The following is a 24,410-nucleotide window of genomic DNA, read 5'->3' as shown; positions in this document are numbered from 1 at the left end:
GAATTTAATTACCTCCCTGTAGCCTATTATTGTTTTTCCTATGGCTATAAATACCTAAAGAGTGTGTTTCATATTTTCTAAATAACCAGCCTACATTTACAGTTTCTATTTGTCCATTAATAGTTGAGTTTTTCATTTCGGAATAAAACACCTTTGGTCTCTACTCCTTACAAAAGCCCGTATCAGTGGTGGAAATGAGAAGGCGTGATGTATAGATACAAAAAGAGGCCTGTATGAGTTTTATTGTGAAAAAGTCCTTGACTACCCAGTGAAGTCAAACAGTTCAGTAATTAATTAAAAGGAGGAAATAATAAAGATGGTTATTGTTTGCTTCAGAATGACCAAAATAGTTCAGTCTATTTTTAATTTATAAATATATTAAAATACAAACAGCTGCCGCTTCATCGTCTCCAGATGATAGAAATAGAAATAGAAAATATTTGAAAATTTTTGTCCCTCAAAGGAGATGATCACGAATGATCAAAGGTTTTCCCCGCACCCAAAAAGGCTACATTTATAATAAAAATATATATCAAAAATAACAATTAAGCTCTGTAACTTCTTTCATGGCCACTAAATCAAATTCAGTTGTTGGCTCGTGTCCACTCCTGGCCTGAAAACACAAAAATACCTCTCTGTGTTGTGGAGGAGAAAGTTTTTCATGGTCTTCACTTCAGGAAAGCTGTGAAGCTGGACTCTGCCTCTGTGCCGCAGCTGCACGCCTGTACTTTAACCCAGTGGAGGAAGGTGGAGAAATAGTGGTCAGTTCAAGTACATTATCATCTCCATCTACCCAGGTTCCTGCATTCATTCATGATCTTTCAGGTTAAAGAGCAAAGTGAGCAGTCTCCTCACATCCTGTCATTAGTTTCTGTCGGCTGAGTTGTCAAATAATGTTTGTTACAACAATAAAAAGGCGAGTTTTAATGTATTCCCAAAGCTTAGTGATATTTAATAACATTGTTTTCAGTTAAAGCTGACATAAGCAGCCAGTGTAACACTTTTATAAGGCAGAGGTTTAAAGCTCACCTTATAAATCTGTAATTAGATGAGATGCTGAAAGTGTCTGTAGGAGATTCCTGGCAGGACACAGTGTGGGAACCCTTGAGCTCAACCGTCCACATCTGGAAACCTCCAAGTGAAAAACAAGTGTGTGACTCTGGCGACATCTAGTGACTGAGATGTGTAAGTGGCGTTTGCATTTTTGACCTGTGTTGTTTCAGACACTTCATATGGCAAGCAGCACAACTTTGAACAAACCAGCCACGCTGGTTACTATGCTAATATATGCTGTCTTAATTCAAAACAGTTAGAACTGTCCACATCAAAGTGATTCCCCCAGAGACATAATTCCCTGCATACAAAGGAAATACTCTTCAATACACTGGTGGAAAATAACTCAACACAAACAGTAAAATGATACTTACACATGAATACATCAGCAGTAATGACGTATTATAGTGTGACACCCACTTTTACTTTTGATTCTTTAAGCACATTTTTGCCAGTTACAGCTACTTCTTTTCAGTGGAGGACATTTAGCTACAACTTCCACATTGTGTTTTTATTAACGTTCATCTGAATCATTTCTTCACCATTGACTCTGAACAAGAAAGAAAATAAATACAAAATCAACACAATATTTAATTTCTCCTTATGCTCATCAAGACAGAAGAAAAACCTTTGGGTAATAAAAAGATTGGTAACAGTTTTTAATGAAAATATATTCAGTGTATTTCATGATATAAGTAAATATATTCATATGGCCCTAACACATAACTTAATAATTCAGTGAGTTACAGATTTTTTTTTTGATTTTTTATTTTTTTTTTGGTTTGTTTTTACAAAAACAAAGGTACAACTACAGAGCAGGATTTTTATATACCTGTTTCCATGGTATCAGCTCCTCTCAGCAAGCCAACAAACGCATCCTTGCAGCGCTCTACATCTCCACTAGATGTCAGAGTGACACAGAGGAAAAAACACCAAGGAAGAGACAAAAAATCACTGGTAACAAAACAAAACAGGAGCATTTATCGGTGCAGATTAGTGGCATGTAAACAAGATGGATGAGCTCTGTCCACAGTGGTTGTTTTAGAATTTATCTCTTCCCTCATGAAAGTCATCCAGCCAATAAAACCACATACAAACATTTATTTATTTATTTATTTATTTATCTATTTATTAATTTAAAACGGCACAAGCTATGTCAGAGTTGTAAAATATTTTAACTGCAGCAGTGAACCAGTCTACAAAAACAGCAGCGCAAGCCCGAGACATCAAGACGAAGAACACAGTTCATGCAAACACCTGATGCTCACCAGCTTCCAATTAGTGAATGAACCTACTGCTTTCCACTTTTCTGTTGTTAGTCATTTTCTAACTTTGTGCCACAAGTGTCACATTTAAGTAGCTCTGTGGTGACGCGAGACAAATCTTAGAGATTCCACAAACAGGGGTGAATTTACGATTTCAATCCCGTCACCGTCCGCCATAGAGACCTCTTCAATTATTGAAATGCCAGCAATGTACAGAGGACATGTTTGCATACTAAAGGATGATTATCATTCACTGAGTCCCCCCTCTTTCTCTCTCCTTCCACCTCTCTGTCTGTCTCTCTTTCCAAGGTCCAGGCTCTCCCCAGTAATAATACATGAAGGGCTCCTCTCCCTCATCCATTAATCAGGAGGGTGGCTGAGGTAAAGGAGGGTTGATCTTTGGCCTTCACACACATGCACACACACTCACCTATCATCAATGATTGAAGGGATATTAATGCAGATAAATAATTAAGCTGGGGAGGATCTCTTTAGAGTTCTAATGAGAAGTGGGGGACAAATTGCTCCTCAGTCTTATTACATCTTGCTGAAAAGTTTGTGAAAGCTTAAGGTGATGATAAATGGGCCCCATCTAGCAAGTGGCAAATGAAATCGATGCAGACACTTCGCTCGGCTTGTCGACAAAATTGCCCAGCCACGCTGCCACGCCACGTCGCTATAGAGCTGAAATGTATATTGAATTTGTTTTGGCCGTGTCAGTGCAATTAGCAAATGTAATGGTATCATGGGGAGCATGTTAGCATGCTGACGATAGCATCAGCTGCCTGCGTGAACACAGTGTGTGGGGCGTTCACAGGAGCGTGTCAGGACTGGACGCAGTCGCCTACAGCCACATGTTCACCTCTGGAATTCACCATTGTTTTAAAAGACGACCCTTCCTTTGCAAGCAACGTTAACAGGATGTCATATTTAGTTTAATGCTAATTTTAATTGATTGTTTGGATGAGTGGCCTCATGGGGAATGAAGTCCAGTATAGCAAACTAGCTTAAAACCCATATAACATATAACCCAAGTGTTGTACATCAAAAGTTTCAGAACCAGCTCAGCTCTTTCTATAATGAGGCTGCTTTTGTCCTAGAGCTTCATGTAAAGAGATCATTTGGCCCAAATGCTGAAAAGTTGAAGTCTGGCGTTTGAAATTCTTCACATCTCTTGTGAAAACATCCCTTAACTAATGTGGAGGAATTGTTTTGGTGTTTATGATGGGTTTACCAAAGTCTTGGGTTCCAAAAACGAGTGCATTATATGAGTAAAATAGTAGATAAATGTAAACTAAATGTAACATTTAAATCATATTTCAAAACTTTATTAAGATATTAATAGAAACATCACAAAGATGTGTTGCTGTGTCTGTCGACCTCAGAGGGTTAAAATATCTGCACCGTGTGTGTTGCTGTCACCTGATCCGGCACCTGAGGGACAGACGTCTTCAGCAACTTATGTCTCTGTCAGTTTTTTTTTTTATTTTGACTGTAACTGCTTGAAAACTACAGAGGAAGACGTAGTGAAGGTTACGGTGGCTGAGACGTTTCAGTGCGGAGAGTGCATGCTGGGAAAACAGGGACAATGGCGTCATCCTGCTGCGACATGTGTCACCACGACTTCCACCATCAGGTCGAAATGTAAAAACCTTACACCTGTTATTAGCAATTAGCTCAAAGCAGCACTTTGTCCAAGCACAGCCTCATAAAGCTGCTTGCATGATTGTTCTCTTAGCCTTGTTTTACCATTAGATCAGATAAAACATGTTTTCATCTCTTCTCATGTGGACTCTTATGATCAAATTTTCCCTTTTTAAAAAAAAAAAAAAAAGCAAATTCCTGCCTCCGTCTTTTTAAAACAGTCCTAATTAGCATGGTCAGTGGTTTTGTTTCATTCTTTAAACAGACACACATCAACCACATCTTGCAGTGTATGCAGCGCTGTATGCATGCATGACTGAAGGGGTCTCGGTGTGTGTTCTCGTGTGTGTGTGTGTGTTCTCGTGTGTGTGTGCTCATCAGCCATGCTGCCTGGGGCCACTCTAACCTTTCAGTCGACTCTCTGAGGATCGTCTTTCTCATCTGGCATCCTCGGCCTGTCACTGTCATCAGCCAGAGGAGAGATGAAAGATATAGTCCTCATTGGCTTTGTTACAATAAGAGCCACCTGCTCCGATGACTTATTTCACTAACCTTTACTCCCACATATTCAGAAGTGACAGATCGCATGACACGGGATCCCAAAACCCTCCTAAGAGACACGGTGATAAATTAAAGATATTTCAGATAAGTCATTATCAGATTTGAAGGCTGACAGTTGATGGCCATTCTACACAGCCGGAGTAATCCAGGGGAAGTAAAGCAAAAATAAATTCCCTGCTTGCACTAGAGAATAAGTTAAGGGATCACCAACGGCACATTAGAGTCTGCAATCTTATAATAAACCGAGTCACAGCACAGAAGGAGTCTGTTGGGCTTCATATTAACAGAAAGACAACAAAGAGCTTTAAATTAGGTAGGAGGTGAACAGTGGTGGCTCCAGTGTGAGAGGAGGGAAGAGACAGGACATAAATAATGACAATATAAGTGGGCGACTGAAAGTGGAGGAGGAGAAGGCAGTCACCAGGGAGAGGCTGATGATGGTTGACGAGATGAGGGATAAAAAGTGTGTGCGTGTGTGTGTGTGTGTGTCATCTATAGCCTCTCATTATTGCCCAAGACATAGATGTGTTTCTGACATTATGCCATTTTCCTCCCAGCCTGCCAATCATCTGTGTGCATGATGCGAGTTCTTGCATTTGCTCGCATCAGGATCAAAGGTCCTCACAAAGATAGAAACATCATTGCCTTTGGCTCGCTGTAGCACAGCTTTTATCTAAGACTGAAAAGTGTAACTGAGGATTTAATTTCTGGAAAGGTTGAAATGAAGTTAGAATATAGTTTAAAGATCATGGTCACGTGTAAATTTGGGTGAGGCGTGTAGAGGAAGAGGGTCAGGCTTAAAGAATAGTTTGACATTTTGGGAAATATGCTCATCCGCTCTCTTGCCTTTAATTTGAAGGAGACTGTCCCCTCGTTAAAAAACGACCCCATAGCTCGTTTGTCAAAGCAGCTTCCTACGACCTATAGTTACATTTTATTGTCAAGTGACATGTGAGACACCTTCAGTTATTTCAACAAATGCTCCAAAACAACCAACAACAACCATACGACACTCACAATATTACTTAAAGAGACGAGTTCTTGCTTTGCATCAGGATCAAATATACAGCAATACTTTTCTTTCTGGCTCTGGGATGCTCCTATGTGCTTTATTTTGGCTAAGACAGGCATATTAACACCGCCACCAATGACGGATTTAATTATAAATTAATCTGCCGACTCTTTGTTTGATTAGCTGCTCAATTGTTTGGGCTATAAAATATCAGAAAATAATGAAAAATCCCATCACAATTTCCCAAAAGCCCAAGTTGATTGATTCAGATGTTTAGTTCTGAACAACAGACACTGAGTTTGATACAATAGAGGACAAAGAAAAAGACAAATATTCACATTGAACAGGCTGTTTATTCCAATTATTATTATTTTTTTTGTTTACTCATTTGATGATTAAAATTGTTGCCTCCCGTCACAATTAAAATGATTCAAATGGCAGTTCACAACCTGCTGCTGCAGCGTTTAAGGTGTGTGTGTGTGTGTGTGTGTGTGTGCGCGTTTGAACCACAGTAAAAAGCTGTGACTCTACAGAAGCTGAATGATGAATTCAGTCTGTTTTAATGAGTCTGAGGAATCACTGATATGATTGCTCAGAATCATATGAATGCAGCAGGTGACTGATGGTGAAATGAGATTCAAATGACTGAAAATATAAGGCCACTGACATACTGCACAATAAGTCACAGGACTGGATAAACACATGTAATTATTCATCATGTTGTGCAGCATTAGACAGAAGAAGCGCATCGTCTTGGCAAGAGCCCCCACAACATTATGTTATTTGCCAAATGAGCTTCACCATGAGTTCAGACCCCCACCGGGCTTCTTTTCCTTGATTTGCCTCCATGAGGAAAAACGACATTAAGCCACTGTTTTCCGTTTCCTTGTCCCCTCTCTGTTTCCCTCCTCGTTCCCCTTGTTTGGCCGATTAAACCACAGAGGAGATGTAGTTTCCAGAGCGCGGACTGACAGATGAAGTGAGTCAGCGTTTGGCTGAATCATTATCTAACATATGAACCGTTATAGTGAGAGTACATCCCACTGGGGCAGGATCTGTTTGAGTGGCTCGGTCTCGTTTTCTGTGTGTGTTGTGTACACAGAGACGCTTTGAACCACATGATACTGTGGTTTTTACAGGGGCGCACAAGTTGCTCCAAAATCTCCCATAGGTGTTGACTGAGTTTAGATCTGGTGACTGTGAAGACCACAACTTATGATTCACAGCATTTTCATCCTCATCAAACCAACCTCTCTGAATTTGTCACGTACATGAGAATATCTTACCAATGTATTATATAATATATTTGATAATATTATGCAATATATTGCAAAACGTATGATTGTAATTTACCATATATATAGATAAAAGTATTCAGTTATGCAGAGCAGCCTTTCATCTGCGTTACATGATGTGATTATTATTATTAAAGGTGTGCCAACATGTAGGAAGCTTTTTAATGTGAATGCTAATTCGTATTGCATAACTGTTGGGTTCTTTGATCCATGATAAAACAGACCAATGAATCATGTTTTATAGACTGATCACAAGTTTCAAAAGTAAGTTTGTAAATGATACAAAAAAAGTAAAAAGTACAATATTTTTTCTTTTTTAAGTAGAATAAGTTGTACTGTAGTTAATATAAAATTTCAACTGTCCACAACAAGTCATGACAACATTCATTAATGATCAATATATGTTCACATATTGTTATATGAGGTTAGCTTTCAGATGTATTTTTAATCATTAAACTTTAGGTTCAGGTGAGGTGGGGAGGTTTTAAAAAAGCAAAGCATCATTAATAATTTCTGTAGAGCCTCCCCTTCGACTCTGAAACAACCTGCAGCTCAGTCTGATGGATATCTTGATAATGTCCCGATATTAAAATGATCCTCTAACCATTGATAAGAGGCAGAGCCTGAAGGATGTAAGACGGTGCACTCAGACATGAGAGGTCATAAGTCATAAGAACATGGAGAATATTCCAGCCTCTTTATTTTTGAATCAGCTGCTGACAGATAAAGGTGTTAGTGACATTTAGCACATGTATCACTGTATCGCTGTATCATGTATCACTGCTGTGGAAATTGTAAATGCAATGCATGATGGTATATATTGCTTGGTTCGTGGCCATTATAATACTTTTCATGTTGCATTGTGGGATACTATGTTTCCACTATATAGGGCAGAATAATGGAGGATTTTTGCTTTGCATCACCAGCTGTGTTCGCCCTTATCATTGCTTTGCAAAGCACGGCTCCTGTTGCCTAGCAACCTGGACAACACCTAACACTTTTTTTTTCTTTTTTCTTTTAAATACTTAACAGTTGTACCATTAGCTGTTGAACTGATACTTACATTTAAAAGTGCATTCCTCTGTCTCTCTGCTGGCGGGGCGCAATGAATCATGGGATAGGTTGATACCAGCCTTTGAAACGGGACAGCCTAGTCGCGCCTCTGATGCAATCAGTCGAATTGGGACATATGTCTGTGCAGGGTGCAGTGACCTTGTGGAGTCTCTTCTGGTTGCCCTGACAACCAGACCAGCACTTGTCCTTAGCATGTAGCAACATGCACCTGACCCAGACCGCACACTAAAGCTCTTTTCTATGTAACTTTTGATGCAAATTTTTACTTTTTCTCAATGGAGGTCTGAAATAAAACATAAATCCGGGGTGAGAATGGTGAAACCTTCCTCTGTTCTCCCAGAAACAGGCAGACTGCTCATTCAGGATGCTCTTCTCCTCCAGCTGTGTGGTTTGTGAGTGCCCCAGCTTGAATAAGACAACAAACAAAAGCAGAAGATGAGCAGATTTTTTTTTTTTAGGTGTCAATTCAAGTGAAAATGCTCAGCTTTCCCCCCCTCTGCAGGTCCCTTCAGTCGTCCCTCTTTATATTTTCCTCATGCCACGCCAGCATTTGCATGAATGTGGATCAATCATCGCAGGGGGGGGGGAGAAAAAAATCTGTGGAGTGAAAGAATGAGGAGAAGTTTTAAAAATGTCCTGATGATTGGCTGCCTGTGCAGAGCAATTTGTCATCTGCAATTTTTCATGGCGAGTCTGCAATCAGACACTTAGAACATCAGCTGAGGCGGGCTGCTTTTAGCTGCCGGACACCCACGTGTGGTTCGGCATCGTAAACTCTATTCTTAGATCAGACTGTAAGGATTTCATTTAAAAAAATCACAGTTAATAAAGGCGGAAGCTACAACAGGCAACACACACACACACACACACACACACACACATAGAAAACCTGGCAAAGCTCAGCAGCAAAGTGCCTGGCGACACATGCTATCATTACTCCAATACGATGCCTGTTGCTCAGCTGCCTGTCAAGCTAAATTCCCCTGAACGCAAAGTGTGTGTGTGTGTGTGTGTGTCTGTGTGTGTGTGTGTGTGTGTGTGTGTGTGTGTGTGAGGCCTTGTCCCACTTATCTCATCCATCAGAGAATTTCACTACTCCGTCTGTCACTCAGCAATCCCTCACTGTCAGCCAGACTAGGGGGATAGAGCAGCCTGATCATCTATCGTGTTGTTATATGTGTGACTGTGAGTGTGTGTGTGTGTGTGTGTGTGTGTGTGTGTGTGTGAGCATCCGTCTAGCAGCCAGTGACACATACTGCTGCTGATGTCTCAGTTGGTGTCAGCAGCTCCACTTTTCATCCTAAATGTGTCTGCAGTGGGGGCTGAGAGCCTTTACAAGGCCATCACGCCCTGATCTTTAAACAGTTTAAAAGGTCTCCGCTGCTGACATCATCACTCCAGTTCACATTTCTATACCTCCCTGAACAATGATCATCAGCAGTAAGGGGATCAAGCCTGGTCATAGTGTACTATAATATAATCTATTCAGAGCATTAACCGTCACTATCTTTTTGTCATGTAAACCACTGATGAAACACAATTCTTTCACTCAGTGATATAATATACTGGGGAAAAAAAAAAAAAAGTTCATTTTAATATCTGCAACATGTGAAAACGGTTCAATTCTAGCATCTTTTTAAGAAAATATTAACCATAAAATAAAAATAGTGTTTGAAAAATGAGGTTGGCACATCCTTTTATTTGCTTTTAGCCTTGAGTCATGTCTGCAGGTGTTTCTCTCAGCCCGTACTGTACGTAGCCTGAGGTTCTTGGAAACATCTTCATCCGGGTACGTGACTTGTGTCTGCGTTTACTTTTGACTTAGAAACAAGTGTTTGAAATAGTTTATGCAAAAGTCATGTTTTATTTGGAGGCGTCCAGTTTGCCCTGATACACGTTGCTTTGCACGAGTCCTCATTTCCCTCTGTCTGCAAAAGAGGGCAGAGTTAGCGTGACCCATAGAGCCACAATAGCCACATTTATGGGAAACACTAAGGGTCAAGTCCAACCGTTTACAGCTTGATAAATATGACCTCAGTGTCTGACATGACTTGTATGATATTAGAAAAAAATAGTGCTGTCAACAAACCAGATGAAGGCAGAAACTTCAGAAGGTCATTGGGAGTTAGGCTTAGACACATTTTCTTCAACACAAATTGTATGTATTTTTTTCTATACATACAAACTGTAAAATGTTTGTGGCGACAACTGTCTCCCAGTTTTTTCTTTCTCCCATGAGCAGCTGAAGAATAACGCCGTCCCTTCTGAGGAGGACAAAGTTAGTTTGCAGAGGGCAGGAGAATCATCCAGCGCCTTAATAGAGGTTTATCTAAGCAGACATGCTAATATTTGTTGTCCATGATTTCCATTTAAATTGACAGCAGTCGTGTATAAACAGCTGTTTTTGTGTGTTCCTGTGGGGATGGACAGGAAAAAAAAAAAATCAAACACACACAAAACAACCATCATGTTAATGAAGGCTTACAGCAATATTTGAGTCTGGTACAGCATTTGCAAATCTGAGTACAAGTCAATCAGACGTGAAACACAGGAGCCGACAGCGTCCAGCTTCCACCCACTTTAATATCTAAGAATATCTAAGATGAGCTCAAGAGTCTTAAAGCTTGATATTTATGTTTTGTCACCGTAAATGATATACAAGTGGAGGACCTTTCCTGGTGTCTATAGCTACTGAGCAAGCTTGCAGTCTTTCAAAAATAAAAGCATACCAACAAATAAAAAGATGCATCCAAAATATTCCTTTCATAAAAGTCACATTAAATTAAATTTAGATAGTAGTTCCATGTAATAACTTAGCATTAGGGCTGCAAATATTGCTACTTTTCATTATCAATTGTTGTTCAGTGATGCTATTAATAAAATAAAATGTGAGGATTTCAGTGCATTTGGAAAAAAAGAAAAAAGATACAGCTATAGTGGTTTGCAGAACAAAAAACAGCCCCATGGGACTGCAGAGCAGAATGGTGTCCAAGGCTCGCCGGACTAAAAATGACTGCGAGCTACATGGAGCAAAGGACATTCAGGGAGACACCTGGAACCTGTAGGACACACTGCAGAGAGGCGGCTTTCTAGGCTACAACGCAACGCAACACACTCAGACAGGAAACCGTTTTCGGGCAACTGTGGAACAAAATATGTACAGACAGAGTTCAAGGCCACTAACAGCAGGCTGCTCGCAGAAACGTGTAGCTCTGACTGTAGATTAAAAACAACTGCTCTGTCTTAAAGCAGCTAACCCCGATGAAGTAAGAGATTTCCACACGACGCAAACCTGTTGTCAAACAATATTTATTGACGTATATGAGAACAAAATATAACAGATTCAGTATTAATTCAGGACATCCATTTGTAAGTGTCATTTTCTATTGTGAAACACTGAACACCACTGAAAGCACCACGACTCTGCTCGCTCTGCAATCAACGTATCTTACCTAATGAATTTAGACTGTGACGTCTGTCAGCCTTGGCACTTTCCGATCAGCCCAATCGATCGATCAGTCAATCATATGTTCTGCAACAGGCGCAGCTCATCCAGTTAAGGTGCATGGCAGTTGAATTATGGGAGGATAAGGATGTACTGTATACCTGTTGCTCTCATTTTGCGATTAATACTGATGGTGCGCTGACTTCTGGGGAAAAGTAAAGAAATAAAACTGGAAAGTGGGCTTTTTTAACATGTAATGTCACGTGGCTTAGATGTGTCAGTATTTCAGTTACCACAGTAAAGCTCAGGTCACACCAGGCAGTGGTGACTGTTATCCAATATTTGGCTCCGAAGGCTTGATGATGAAGAAGTACAGTAGATGCCAGTCACAGTAGCTGCTTCTTCTTTTATTTATTTATTTTTTTTACATAAATGTCTCCATTTCCTATGCTTCGCTACATTGTTACTTCAAGCTAATTCGCATCTGTATCATCATCATTATAGCCTAATGTCCCGTTAGCTTGATCACTAACAGGACCTTTAGTCGCAGTTTATTCAAAAGAATATCTGAGTGTCTTGTTACAAGTGATAAACCATTCCTCTTTGGTGGTGCAGTTTATACTCAGAGGAGGTTAAACAAAACTGGATGGTGCACGAGAGCCAAGAAGCTATGTTAGCTTCCTCCATCTCAGACTCTTCATCTCCATTCCCTCGAAAGTCACTGCTGTCAAGATGGTTTGTTATTAGCTAAGGCTGCAAATTTTCAAGTTAAAATTCATCAAAATTGAGCTTGATTTAAAATTTGTACAGTTTAACTTGTGTGTAAATCCACTGATTTTGTTGAAATGAATTGATTTTGCTGCAGATTTCACTGTTTTCAATCCTGGTGTGACCAGGCCTTAAGGCCAAACACTGCTGGCTAACTCATACTCTCAACACTGTTTATATGACGTTCATTCAACACCTTGATTTCAATACATTTGCTTCAAAACGTCATATACTGGACTGTACGGACCTCTGAGATCGTAGGCAGCCAGGAAGTCTTCACCTTAATTCAAAGGAACAGAAATATTATTGATATTACATATTCAATGATGACAGGAACCTCCAGCTGAACTTAAATACAAATAAATAAATGTCTCACTAAATAAACAGAACATACATTTGTGTCATGGCACCCTTCAAAAGAAGAGAAACATATTAGACCACATACTTTACTGCAAACAATTTTCAGTGATGATTACTGTCCATGGACATGCTGTGGCGCATTTAGTCGGGATATAAGATAAAGCCAGAGAAGGTGCTGTACTTGTTGTTGTTGCCTCCGTGAGCTTTGCCACCATCCAGTTTGACATAGACCTCGTCTCCAGAGTCCAAGTGGAGCACAGCACTGTTGCTGGCGTAGTCGTAGTTCTGGTCCGCATCCTGAGCTATGGCGCTGGCCCGAACCTGGAGAAATATGGGACATGACAGGCTGTAGTAAGCACTAGTTTACAGGAGGAGTGCAACAGAAATAGAAACCGAGTTGCAAAGATCATGTGTACCTGAGGGGCAAAGTGAAACAACAGTGGTGCAGCCATAAAAGTAGCATTTGCTGTGTGAAAAGAGTACATGTCTGACTCTACCTAACTCTTGGGACAATTACACAACAGGATTATTCAGTAGAATAGAATAAAATAGAATAAACCCTTATCTGTGTTTGGATTTATTCCACTGCCAGCATCTATAATGAGCAGTGATAATGTTAAGACTCGTGTCTGACCCCCTCATCCAGCTGGAGCTGGAAACGTCTGAGAGGAAACACTCATCCAAACAGGATTTACGCATGAGCGCCGCCGCCAAACAGAGCATGCGGACATGTTTGTGTTTGACCAGAAATATCACTGATGTTACCTTGAGTTCATTAAAGAAACCAGTAGTAAGAATATGCAGTTACATAACTCGCGTTAAGGCGAATAAAGGAGCAAGCCTCAGGCCATGTTGTGCGCTTTTTGTGCGTAAAATGCGCATTTTCACATGTTGGCTGATGTGGTGTGGAATATTAGCGTAATTCTCTTTTATTTTAAACCAAATTGAATTAATTCTTGTTTCTTATTCTTAATGGAAGGCATTGCTATTGATTTTTTTTTTTTTTTTTTACATCAGTAGAATGGTTCCCTTCACAAACAAGTGAAACTGCTTTGGAGTTTGGTTATGAAACCATACACTGTTATATTACCTGTCCGTTTTTGCACAGGTCGGCCCACATGCTGGTGCCGTCTCCTCCCCGCATCAGCACATGGTAGGTGAAGAAATAGATCCCGGACACATGGCAGGTGAACTTCCCGGTGCTCGGATCGTAGTGGTTCCCCAAGTTTGTAATCACGTCGTCAAACCTTAACACCTCATATCCCTCATGTGGATTCTTCAGACCAACGTAAAAAGCGATCCTGAAACTCTGGGTCGTGGAGTTCACGCCGTCTGTTTCTCTGCTCTCAGCCCCAGCAGCCCCGGCTAAGGCGGGAAAGGTTAGTTTGTCGCCGCGCTCTCCCGGCGGCCCCCTCGGACCCGGGGGTCCTGGCTCTCCCGGGGGGCCCCTGGGTCCTGGTTTTCCCGGTCGCCCGGGCTCCCCGCGGCTCCCTTGCGCCATCGGCGGCTGCGGAGCGACTCCGTTCACGTTCTGGATCACCTCCATGGCGGTGGCATCTCCCGGTTTGGGGCTGTACGGGTCGCAAACCATCCGACAGGTGCCCATCATCTCGTAGTAACGAGCGGAGGTTTCGGACGTGCGGAGCAGGAGTAACGGGACAGCAACGGCCAGAGCCAGCAAAACCATCGCGACGGCGGTCACCAGGAAGACCACCGACCACTTCCTCCGAGCGGGTCGGGGACCAAGAGATGACGGGAAATCCGTGGAGCCGCTCTGGGTGGGAATCGTGACAGAGGGCAGGGGGCTTCAGGACGGTAAAGACAAAATGATGAAGTTAATTAAGAGCGCGTCCCTGGGTCCAGCTGTTCTGGTGGTGTCTCCAAGCCCCTGGGCAGCGGCTGTGACCGGGGAGCGGGGGCGCGTCTGGGCTGGATGGATGAGAGCGCGCAAACAGCTGCGTCCAGCTGCGTCCAGCTGTCAAAGTTAGCAGGGACTGAGACAGGAAGATGCCGGGTTTCCCCTACAAATTAAAGCTAACCTATGGACGAGTTGGCTTACAAATACAGATAATCTTATGGTGCTTTATACTTGTTGTCACCTCCACTGCATTTCAGATAAATATGATCAGTTTATAAAATATGATGCATTTGCATATTAAACTCCTGCAACTACAACATTAAAGTACCATATATCAACATCAACAAGGGCAATTCTGCATAAACTTTAAGAATTTAATTCCTAATACTTTTATTTGACAAGTTTCACTTGTTTCACTTGACTAACAAGTAAATTATTAGACATACAAAGCGGATTTGCAGCGTCTTTATCAAACAGGCTTTTATTTTTAAACGCTTAACAGGAAGTAGGCGATTTGACTTTGATTGACTTGACAAGAAGACCATGGCAAAGCCAGCGCGTAAAGTTGAAGTCTGCGCAATGTTTATTCAAAATGGCACTAAATGGTTTAAAATGATTCAGCAAAAAACACACTCCACATGTAGATGTAGACAAATCCCTCGGCCCTGCAGCTGGTATGTAAATCCATGCATATACACACAGCCTTTAAATGTCAGATGACTGCATATTTATTTTCATGAATCTCAAAGGTATAGAGACGTTTATGTTAAGTTCTTATGGGCAGAATACATTAAGGAGCAATATATCCATTAATTCCCTTTTGGAAATGATGGTTTCAGAAATAGGTTCATAAATTCTTCAGTCAGTCTTAAAGCTTTAAATTGTGTAAAAATGCTGGATGTCACATTTTGATTTAAAAAGGTTGTTATGGTGAATGATGACTCCATATTTGCATCCAGGAGACTTCCAAAGATGTCAGTTGTTTTTATTTATATTAATCAATCTGGGTTAAAGTCAGATTTAACAAGTGGCTTAGACTTATGATAACAGGAGCTAAATATTTGACTCAGACCATGAGGGGTCTTTTCAAAGTCAGACCCAAATGGCTGAGGGCAGGATCACTACGGTGACATCAAATGACCAACTGCATCGGTCACTACGCACAAACAGACAGAGGGGGAGCAAGAGGAGAATATGGGGGGTGGGGGCGGGCGGATAATGTATGCAGGAAATGGACCACAAATGTCTGACGGCTGTCGCCACCTCCAGCCCCGAGCTCCCCAGCTGCAGGGACATATTTGATGTCTTGTTTCACACGGCGGAGAGCCACGGGTCTTGAATTTAGATTCTCCAACCAATTAAAATTCTTGCAGTGTGCAAGCAATCATTACTCTACTGAATACAGATTTGTCTTAAATGCCTCCTTTGCCTCTTTTCTTTTTCAGTGAGGCCACTGCGCACTCGTAACCATGTGGTTTATGAGCACATCAGCTGAATAAGGCTGCTATTAATGTCTTTCACTGGTTATTTCCAAAGAGCTCAAGCTTTTGAGACACTCAATAGAGAGAGCCTATGCTAATTGAAAATAAAAGCATCTGTCGATTTTGTCCTCAAGCTCAAAAATTCCCTCAAAGGACTTAGAATAGTTCAAAACAGTCAGTTGGGCACTAAGCACCTGGAATTGGAGCACAGGCGCCACATCCACAGCAGAGGCTTTAGAGCTCAAGGCAACGTGGAGAAATCTTCAGAGGCCGGACACAAGGCTTAGCAGCAGCCCTGCAGAAGCCCCCCGCCCCCCCCGATCAGTAATTTCAACTTGTGCTCAGCTCAGCTTTAACTCCCCAGAACATGGCTCCGGCTGGGCTGCTCGTGTCTGAAGGTGAGAGCGAGCACGAGAAGTCACAGGAGCTGGGTCAAAAGTGAAATTGAGGCTAGAACGTGAGGATCCAGGATCAGTGCAATAATCATCTCCAAAACAATACCCTAAAAATAAGCACGCAGAAAGGCGTACAGAGCACATCACGCTCCCGCCTCTCCTACATGACTGCAGAAATGACCTTTCCTCGTGATTAGTACAGTGAACTGTACCTTGAGGCTCTGCTGAGCCAGGCACGACACACTGTCCACATTATGCACTGGAGCTGCTGAGATTATCCCGCCCTGCAGCACTGCCGTGCCTCCAATCACGCTGCATGTTGGTGCACTAACGTGTGATCCAAATAAACCATCTGGCGAGGAAAATGAATCAGTCCATCGTTTGCCGCCATTCAGAGTTTAAACCGTATGTGACCAGGTAAAACATGTTTTCTGTGTGCGTTTGTTGAACATCACCAAGGGAAATTTAAGAAGGGGATAAAAAGCACAATGCCTTTGAGAATTCAAAGCACTGCCACTAGAAAAAACAAACGGATAAAACACGAGCAAATGAAGAAAACATATGAAGCATCACAAACCGCTGCAAAGCTGACAAAGAAAAGAAGAAACACATGCGCAAGTGCATATGGAGCATAACGAAGAAAACACATCCAAATTATATGAAACCTCGTTTTTGACACTGGTAATAGTTAGCATTTATTCTGCAGTAGCCATATGAAATATTTACATTCTATAATTATAGTAGTAGCACTGCTTTCAGATTACCTGACTAAACATGTAATCAGCATTTTAACGCTGGTCAAATGTGAGGTCATTTTATCTACTTCACATCGTGTTGAGCAGTTTTTTAACAATGCATCATATTTTTATTGATGTAAAAATGTAATCTGCACAATAGCAGCTAGCTCTTAAACAGTTCAATGTTTCTATTTGAAATGTAACGAAGTAAATAAAATATTGAAGAGAGAGTAAAACACCTCAGAGTTGTACTTCAGACTAATGTACTTAGTTATGCTCCACAGCTGGAACAAAACAAAGTGCAGTGGAAACAAACTTGGCAAATAAATGATGACATACATGAAGCATGGGAAGTGAACTAAATATTTCCGTCCTCTCATTTGAGGTTTGACTGGTGCTCTTTTAATTACATCACGTCGTTTCATCCTCTTCTTCCACGTCGGTTTAATGGCGCACAACTGGAGAATCGGCGCCTCCAGATGTTCACCGCAACGGAACAACTCATTTTTCTCTTGCTGCTTTTGTGTGTGTTTACTTTTAGTTTACTTTAGTTTTGACACTGATAGCATGACTCAGATATCATTGCAGATGTTTTTCTATTTCTTTTCTCTTAGCCTTAGCAGCTTTGCAATTTGAATGAACTAACAAAAGGCCCTCGGACGCTGTGTTTCACGGCCAGTCGTGGATTGAGGAACTCCTCGGGTGTGTTCATCAGTTCCTTTTGTTTTGTAACTGAGTTCTGCTTGGCTCTGTGCCACTTGCAGCATTCCTGCTTTTGATATCGTCAACTCATTGAATCGTCATTTGCTCTTGTTTTGTCTATTTGCAGCTGTTTGATTTAGCGCAGCCTTTTTTTTTAGTTGTAGCGTGCTGAGCTTTCATGGCCAAAAAAAAAAAAGTGATGACAACCCTTTAATTAAACATCTGCTGCAAGGTCACCAGAGAAAAGACTTGAATCAGTGTGATTTTATTACAGGATGAATTACAGGGGGATCACTGTGATTTCCTTATCATAACATATTGTATTTACTTCTTTAAAACATCACAGGGTGTAACTGTAAATCTGTGTGGAAACCTTCACTGGACCACAACAGGACAGCCATGAGAACTTGCAACATCAGCTCCTGTCTCAACATGTGACCCTAATCCCTGATGAAGGGCACTGAAGACACCTCCGCCCTTGAAAGTGGAGAAACGAATGTCTTCCTCCATGTAGCATTTTGACAGTGAAGTCCTGTCAGACGTTAGGACTAGCTGTACCTGTCCGCCTCAGGCTAACCATTTATGACCTTGCCATTACTTGTCTGCCAGAATATTTCACATCCAACCCATTTGCACAGTAAATGATAGTGAAACAGGCTTTGCCCTCATTAACTCGACTTGTTGCACGTTGGGCTGGAGGGTTACTAACCCCGTCACTGCTGTACCCTGCCCCAACTCTGTTGGTTTCACATTTTCAGTCCAGATCACCGCCTTTTTTTAAGGAGAGTAATAAGCCGACATCTTTCCCTAGTAGATTGTAACAAGTTCGGTTGAATTGACTCGTAAGATTAATGGGTTACCTCACTGGGAGACACCGATGATCAATACCCATGAATGAAGAATCTCAAAATCAGATATGTATGTCAAGGACTCTGACCTTAAGCACTGTAAACAAACATGGCCGAGAGAGAGTAGGAGAGCATGCATTCGGTGTGTGTCCGTGTGTGTGCTTGTGTGCGTGTGTTTGTGTGTGGTGACACTGATGCTGCACAGCGAGCCGGGGGGGGTTCAACCTTTTGCAAGTGGCAAAGGCAGACATGATGAAGTCATGTTGACAGTGTGTAACCTGCAGTCAGACATCTTTTTAACACGCTTTTGCTTTTTTATCCCAATCCCAAGGCCACCTTATCATGCACACCCGCTCCACAGCAACAGGGGGAAGAGGGGAATCTGCAATTAAAAATCTTCTCACATCGCCAGGCGCTTTTGGAGATGCAAAACGACGAAAACTATTGTTACTGAAGAGTCCACAGCCACGCTAGCGGCACTGTGAGGTTATACTTCGGCGCAGTCGTGCTTTGAGCTAAATCCTAATGTCATCATGCTAACATGCTCACAGTAAAAATGCTAACAAGCTGATGTTTACTATTTTTGCTTAGTGTGTTAGCATTATACCGTACTAAATACCGTACTAAACACAAATTGGACATTTAGACCTGATGATGGTGCTGCATTAACAGTTAACTGATCACCTATTACAGTTCATCCTGATGGGAATATAGGCTACAGAAATATCTGACTAACATGTCATGGCACCATTGATTACAGCAGCTTAATGTGTGGTGTGCCACAGGCCTCAGTCCTTAGTCCTAAGCGAACTAAGCGAAATTACAAAAAGTGTAAAGATTTAGCTAAAACCGATGGTTTCATTACATCAGTTGTAGCTTCTCTCCATTGACTCCTTTTAATTATAGGATTGACTGAACAAGTTTGACATACAAGCGATTTCTGTTCAGGGTCCTCTGAGTTGTTGAGGCTTCTGGTCGTTCCAGGCTGAAAACACCATCATGCTTCAGTTGTTGTTGCCCCTTCACTCAGGAACAGCTTCACACAAAGACTCCGAGAGGCCAAATCACTGCGCAGCTTTAAAGAACTTCTTAAAACACATTTGTTTTCTTGATTTTATACCTTTTATTTTATGGTTTGTGCACTGACTTCTGCTTATTTTTACACATTGTCCTCTCTGTCTCCTATATCTCCCTCTGTCCCTTTTCTCCTTCCTGCTACATGCATTAAGTTAATTTTGCTCTTGTTTCAGTGTGAACAGTATTTGAAGTGGTGCATTTACATGTTTCTGAGCACATTGTTTTGCTTTATCTTGCAGGCACACATGGAGGCGTGGCCGGGGCGTGGCCTTGACCGTTGCGTCATCTTATCAGGAAGAAACGCAGCAGTTTACGGAGAGTGGAGAAGCGAGGTGAGTAACTCCCTGAAAATAAGTAGAAATGTCGCTGTAGGTACCAACAGAAGCTGAATTATATCATGTAAGCTGTTGTTTTATCAAAATGTGCCTCTGTGTTTGCTTGTGTCGTCTTGTGTGTGAAGCTGGGAAACTTTATTCGGATGTAAAGTTTCCACGAGTCCAGCCAAGGACAAGAAGCAAGGTGGCTTCAACCCGCTTTTTTATTTCAGCAGAATATGAATGTGGATTTGTGGCAATTTAATGTTTAATCGCTTGCCGGTCCATTTTTATAAATGATTCAACATCAGTGAAGAGGGTTTCTGAATTGTGGCGGTTTTCTGTTGTATTCGGCATACATCTGAATGATGACAAAAGCAGCGCTTTTATAAATCTTACATTTTACTATTTTCACTGCTCATGAAGGAACCGCACGACGACCTGGGTTTATCGAACTTAACAGCGATTAGTTCCTAGTGACAGGCTTGTTGTTTAAATATGCGTAAAATGAATGTTGATCTGTCGTTAATAACAATATATCGTTTGTTAGCCACGCAGTTACTGTTACTATAATTGGGGTAATTATTATTGGATGCCCAATCACTGCTTTAACAATGCAGAGTAACGGATGTAGGACATGTCAATTGAGACAGAGAGATAATAGGAATCCTAGTTCTGTGTTCTTAAAAGGAGCAGGCAAGTGCCAGATATTAATATGTTGAGACACTTAACCTAAATGTCTTCCACCTGTATTTTATTTTGATTTATTTCAGCTCTGATGCTGGATGAAATAGCCTCTCACATCTACGCCTAACAGATTAGTGTCTGGAAGTAAATATCAATTAATAAAGCAAAGTTATTTGCTTTATTAATAAAGCAAATAACTTTGCTTTATTAATAAAGCAAATAGCTTTCATTTGCATTATTAAAAAGCAAATAAAAGTTATTTGCTCTTTATTCTCTTTCATGTTTCTTGGCTGCATGTCTTAGGAAGCAGTAGAGTTTACATGGTTTACATAAACCAAAAACCAGGACTCTGTCCTTTGTCAGTGCATGATGCCTGATGACATGTCGAGGCCTTTAATCCGAGGCAGAGGTGAAGGAGGAGGCTCCAGACGTCTCGAAGCCTCCGCTTCTGAGCCCGGTGCTCCAGTGATTGGCATCCTGGGTACGGGCGACTTCTCCCGCTCGCTGGCCAGAAGGCTGGTGGCCTCTGGCTACCAAGTGGTGGTGGGGAGTCGAACCCCGAAACGCTCCGTGGCTCTGTTCCCTGAGGAGGCTGAGGTGATACACACACACTGACACTGACACTCGCCATGTAATTGGTGTTTTTGTTTCTCTCCTTGTGGTGATAATTATATTTTTACTCACACTTCTCCCACGAAAGATAATAACTGTTGTCATTATCCTGAAAACAAACCCACTAGATAATAAAGAAAGTTGTGGTGTGGGAATAGTGTAAAGCAGTCAATCCATCATTTCTAAGGTTTCCCCTTGCGTATTATTAGTGTGTCAGTTTCAGCATTAAAATTCTTCCCTTACGAGATGTCTAATATTTTAGTGGCACTGCATTTTGCAACCTTATTGAGAAAAGCTTTACCAGTATTGACAATACCTAACTGCATACAATTATTTTAATGTGTAATGATGGTCCTGTGATTACTATAATATGCATCTAACTTGGACCTACTCCTCTTAATGGAGAGCATGACCTGACCATTTCATTGTCTTCCAGGTGACCTCCCAGATGGAGGCAGCCAGCCATGCAGACCTGCTCTTTGTCGCCGTGTTCCCTGAGCACCACTCCACGCTGGTGGAGTTGAAGCCGGCACTGGCTGGGAAGACACTGGTGGATGTCAGCAATGCTTTGCAGATCAACCGAGACGGGCCCTCGAATGCCGAACAGCTGGCTGATCTGTTCCCAGAGAGTTTTGTAGTCAAAGGGTTCAACACCATATCAGCCTGGACGCTCCAGGTGGGCCCTCGGGATGGAAGCCGGCAGGTAGGACACTTCAGCAGACCCTAATAGTTTAACTTCATGGAGGTGCAAACGTAAAAATCAAATGCTGGGGAAAAGAGGACGGAGGCGTTCAGATTTCTGGCGAACGCTTTCATCTTCCTGTCATCTTTCCTCCTCAGGTTTTCCTCTGCAGTGACAGTCACCAGGCCAAGAGCTCAGTGATGCAGCTGTGTCGCAGAATGGGCTTTGTCCCTGTCGATATGGGCCTCCTCTCCTCTTCCCTGGAGATTGAAAACCTCCCCCTCTTTCTGTTCCCCTCCTGGCGCATCCCCATCATCTGCACCATCTCCCTGTTTATCGTCTTCTACCTGTACAACTTCACCCGTGACGTCCTGCACCCCTACGTCAGAGAAGGGAAGAATGTTTTCTACAAAATGCCCATCGAGACTGTGAATGTCACGTTTCCCTCCGTGGCCTTGGTGATGTTGGCGCTGGTCTACCTGCCTGGTTTGTGCGCTGCTTTCCTCCAGCTGTGGTGGGGCACCAAGTACAATCGCTTCCCCAACTGGCTGGACCGGTGGCTGACCAGGAGGAAGCAGTTCGGGCTGTGCAGCTTCCTGTGTGCGGTCCTGCATGTCATCTACAGCCTGTGTCTTCCCATGAGGAAATCTGCTCGCTACAAACTGCTCAACGCTGCTGTCAAACAGGTGACAGGAGTGAGATACACGAGTGGGTATGAAAGCCTCCATGGGCCTGAAGAAGAGAGCCGGAGAGTTACAGTGTTAAAGCATCAACTGAATTTCTCCTGGTTTAGTGCTAAAAATGATTTGAGATTTTTTCGAACTTGGTTATACCGGGTTTCCCAGGAAATAGCCACAAACTCATCGAGTCCAACGCCGACAAAAGCTCCTGGCTTCTCCTCCTTCCTTGGCTTTTACGTTTTACCAAACTGCCAGCGATCAAAATGGAAACACAGCCTCCTTAAATAGTGTCACAAACTCACCTGAGTACTGTGTGACAAGATTATCAGCTTTATGTAGCCTACAACTTCATATTCTGGATATATATTTAAATTTTTGACTCAAAACTGACCTTCGAGAAATGGGTACAAGAAATTATTCAATCTTGCTTTTTATCAGTAGTGAACCAAGATCCTGTCTAGACTGTTGCACTCCATGATAAAAGCATTAACTCATCTTTAGCTGTTCAGATTTTTATTAATCATTCATAAAGCCCTGAACAGTTTGGGCTGCATCTCTGACTGTTTTGGCCCCTCACTCTGAAGGACAGTCACAGGTTGGCAGAGAAATCTCCTCTTGCAGTTCCAGACTTTCAGATAAGGGTGACCGCGCTTTTACTGCTTTAGCCTCTGTGGAGTGAATTCCCTCTCTTCCTCTTTCTCACATCAAAGCACACTTTTCAAATCAGCCTTTAACAGACATGTTCATGAATCATAACTTTTATAATTATTATTATTTTATGTTGTATTTTTCTGTTACTGTATTATTTTATTTGTCTAGCCCTTTGTAATTATGTTAAGAAAAGTGCTTTACAATTAAAGTTATTATTAGTAAGTTATGGGAGATAAACCAACCTGGTTTGGTTAAATGGTTAAATTGATACAGAGTGAGTTGGTCTGTACCAGATCACTGTGGTGATGCAGTTGCACAGTTGACCAGAGTTCCTTTAAACCAAACCTGATCGTTGCTACATATGTGGTGTATCCTAAATGGAGCCAGCGGAGCTAAGTCTACCGTGACACTCTGATGATTGGTGTGTTTATCGTCCAGGTGAAGGACGGGGTGGAGAACTCATGGGATGACGGGGATGTGTGGAGGATGGAGCTGTACCTCTCTGTGGGCATCATGGCCCTCGGGCTGCTCTCTCTGCTGGCCGTCGCCTCGCTGCCCTCTGTGGCCAACACCGTCAACTGGAGGGAGTTCAGCTTCGTACAGGTGCACACAGTCACACACACTCACACATACTCACACACACTCACACACTCACACACAGTCGCAGATATTACATAGTAGTATCTGCTGACAAAAGCACTGCTTCCTATTCTTCTTGCATACACTGCAGGGAAAATGACAAACGGGTTTAAGGCAGATTGATAACCACACACACACACACACACACACACACACACACACACACACACACACACGAAGCCTGACACATAGATGGACAGGTGTCAGGCTGATGTGCAGACAGCTGTAAGACACGTCTCCCATACTACATGCTCACATGATCTTGCCGTCACACACTTACAAACACTGACTCCGAGTGTTTGTCCTCCTGCAGCTGCCCCAGATTTGGTGTCGGGCTGTGGCAGAGCCATCAGGAGTGTTGTGATTCACCCTCTCCTCCTCTCCTCTCCTCTCCTCTCCTCTCCTCTCTTTTTTACTGTCCTCCTTGACTTCCCCTATCTTAGCCTCCATTTTTCCAGGACTTGAGGTCTGTCTGAGCTGTTTTCTCCCCCCCTCCCCCCCTCCCTCCTTCCATCTTTCCATAATCCGGTGGCCGTCAGATTAGTCATGTCCCGACAGCCTGGGCGATGA

At 42.2% G+C, this 24,410-nt stretch overlaps 2 protein-coding genes across 2 annotated transcripts in view; one reads left to right on the top strand and one right to left on the bottom strand.

The window, feature by feature from the left end:
• Positions 1-24,410, top strand: part of LOC139609514 (metalloreductase STEAP3-like) — a 150,726-nt gene that overhangs the window by 123,197 nt on the left and 3,119 nt on the right. The window contains exons 2-6 of the mRNA XM_071464223.1: positions 19,815-19,907; positions 20,931-21,173; positions 21,625-21,891; positions 22,029-22,556; positions 23,640-23,804. Of these exons, the coding sequence (XP_071320324.1) occupies positions 19,821-19,907; positions 20,931-21,173; positions 21,625-21,891; positions 22,029-22,556; positions 23,640-23,804 (1,290 nt within the window). The 5' untranslated portion in view covers positions 19,815-19,820. The remainder of the gene's footprint in view (positions 1-19,814; positions 19,908-20,930; positions 21,174-21,624; positions 21,892-22,028; positions 22,557-23,639; positions 23,805-24,410) is intronic.
• On the bottom strand, positions 11,200-14,493 carry LOC139609913 (complement C1q-like protein 2). Its single transcript, XM_071464971.1, has 2 exons — positions 13,568-14,493; positions 11,200-12,798 (listed from the first exon to the last, which is right to left on the bottom strand). The coding sequence occupies exons 1-2, from the start codon at positions 14,162-14,164 to the stop codon at positions 12,619-12,621; spliced, it is 777 nt and encodes a 258-aa protein (XP_071321072.1). The 5' UTR covers positions 14,165-14,493; the 3' UTR covers positions 11,200-12,618.

Source organism: Trachinotus anak, unplaced genomic scaffold (genome assembly GCF_046630095.1).
Source record: "Trachinotus anak isolate AG129_WGS33_773 ecotype Australia unplaced genomic scaffold, CSIRO_AGI_Tana_v1 ptg000026l, whole genome shotgun sequence".
In the NCBI taxonomy this organism is placed as follows: Eukaryota; Metazoa; Chordata; class Actinopteri; order Carangiformes; family Carangidae; genus Trachinotus; species Trachinotus anak.
The sequence above is the reverse complement of the archived record's forward strand: the minus strand, read 5'-3'. Positions and strand labels throughout refer to the sequence as shown.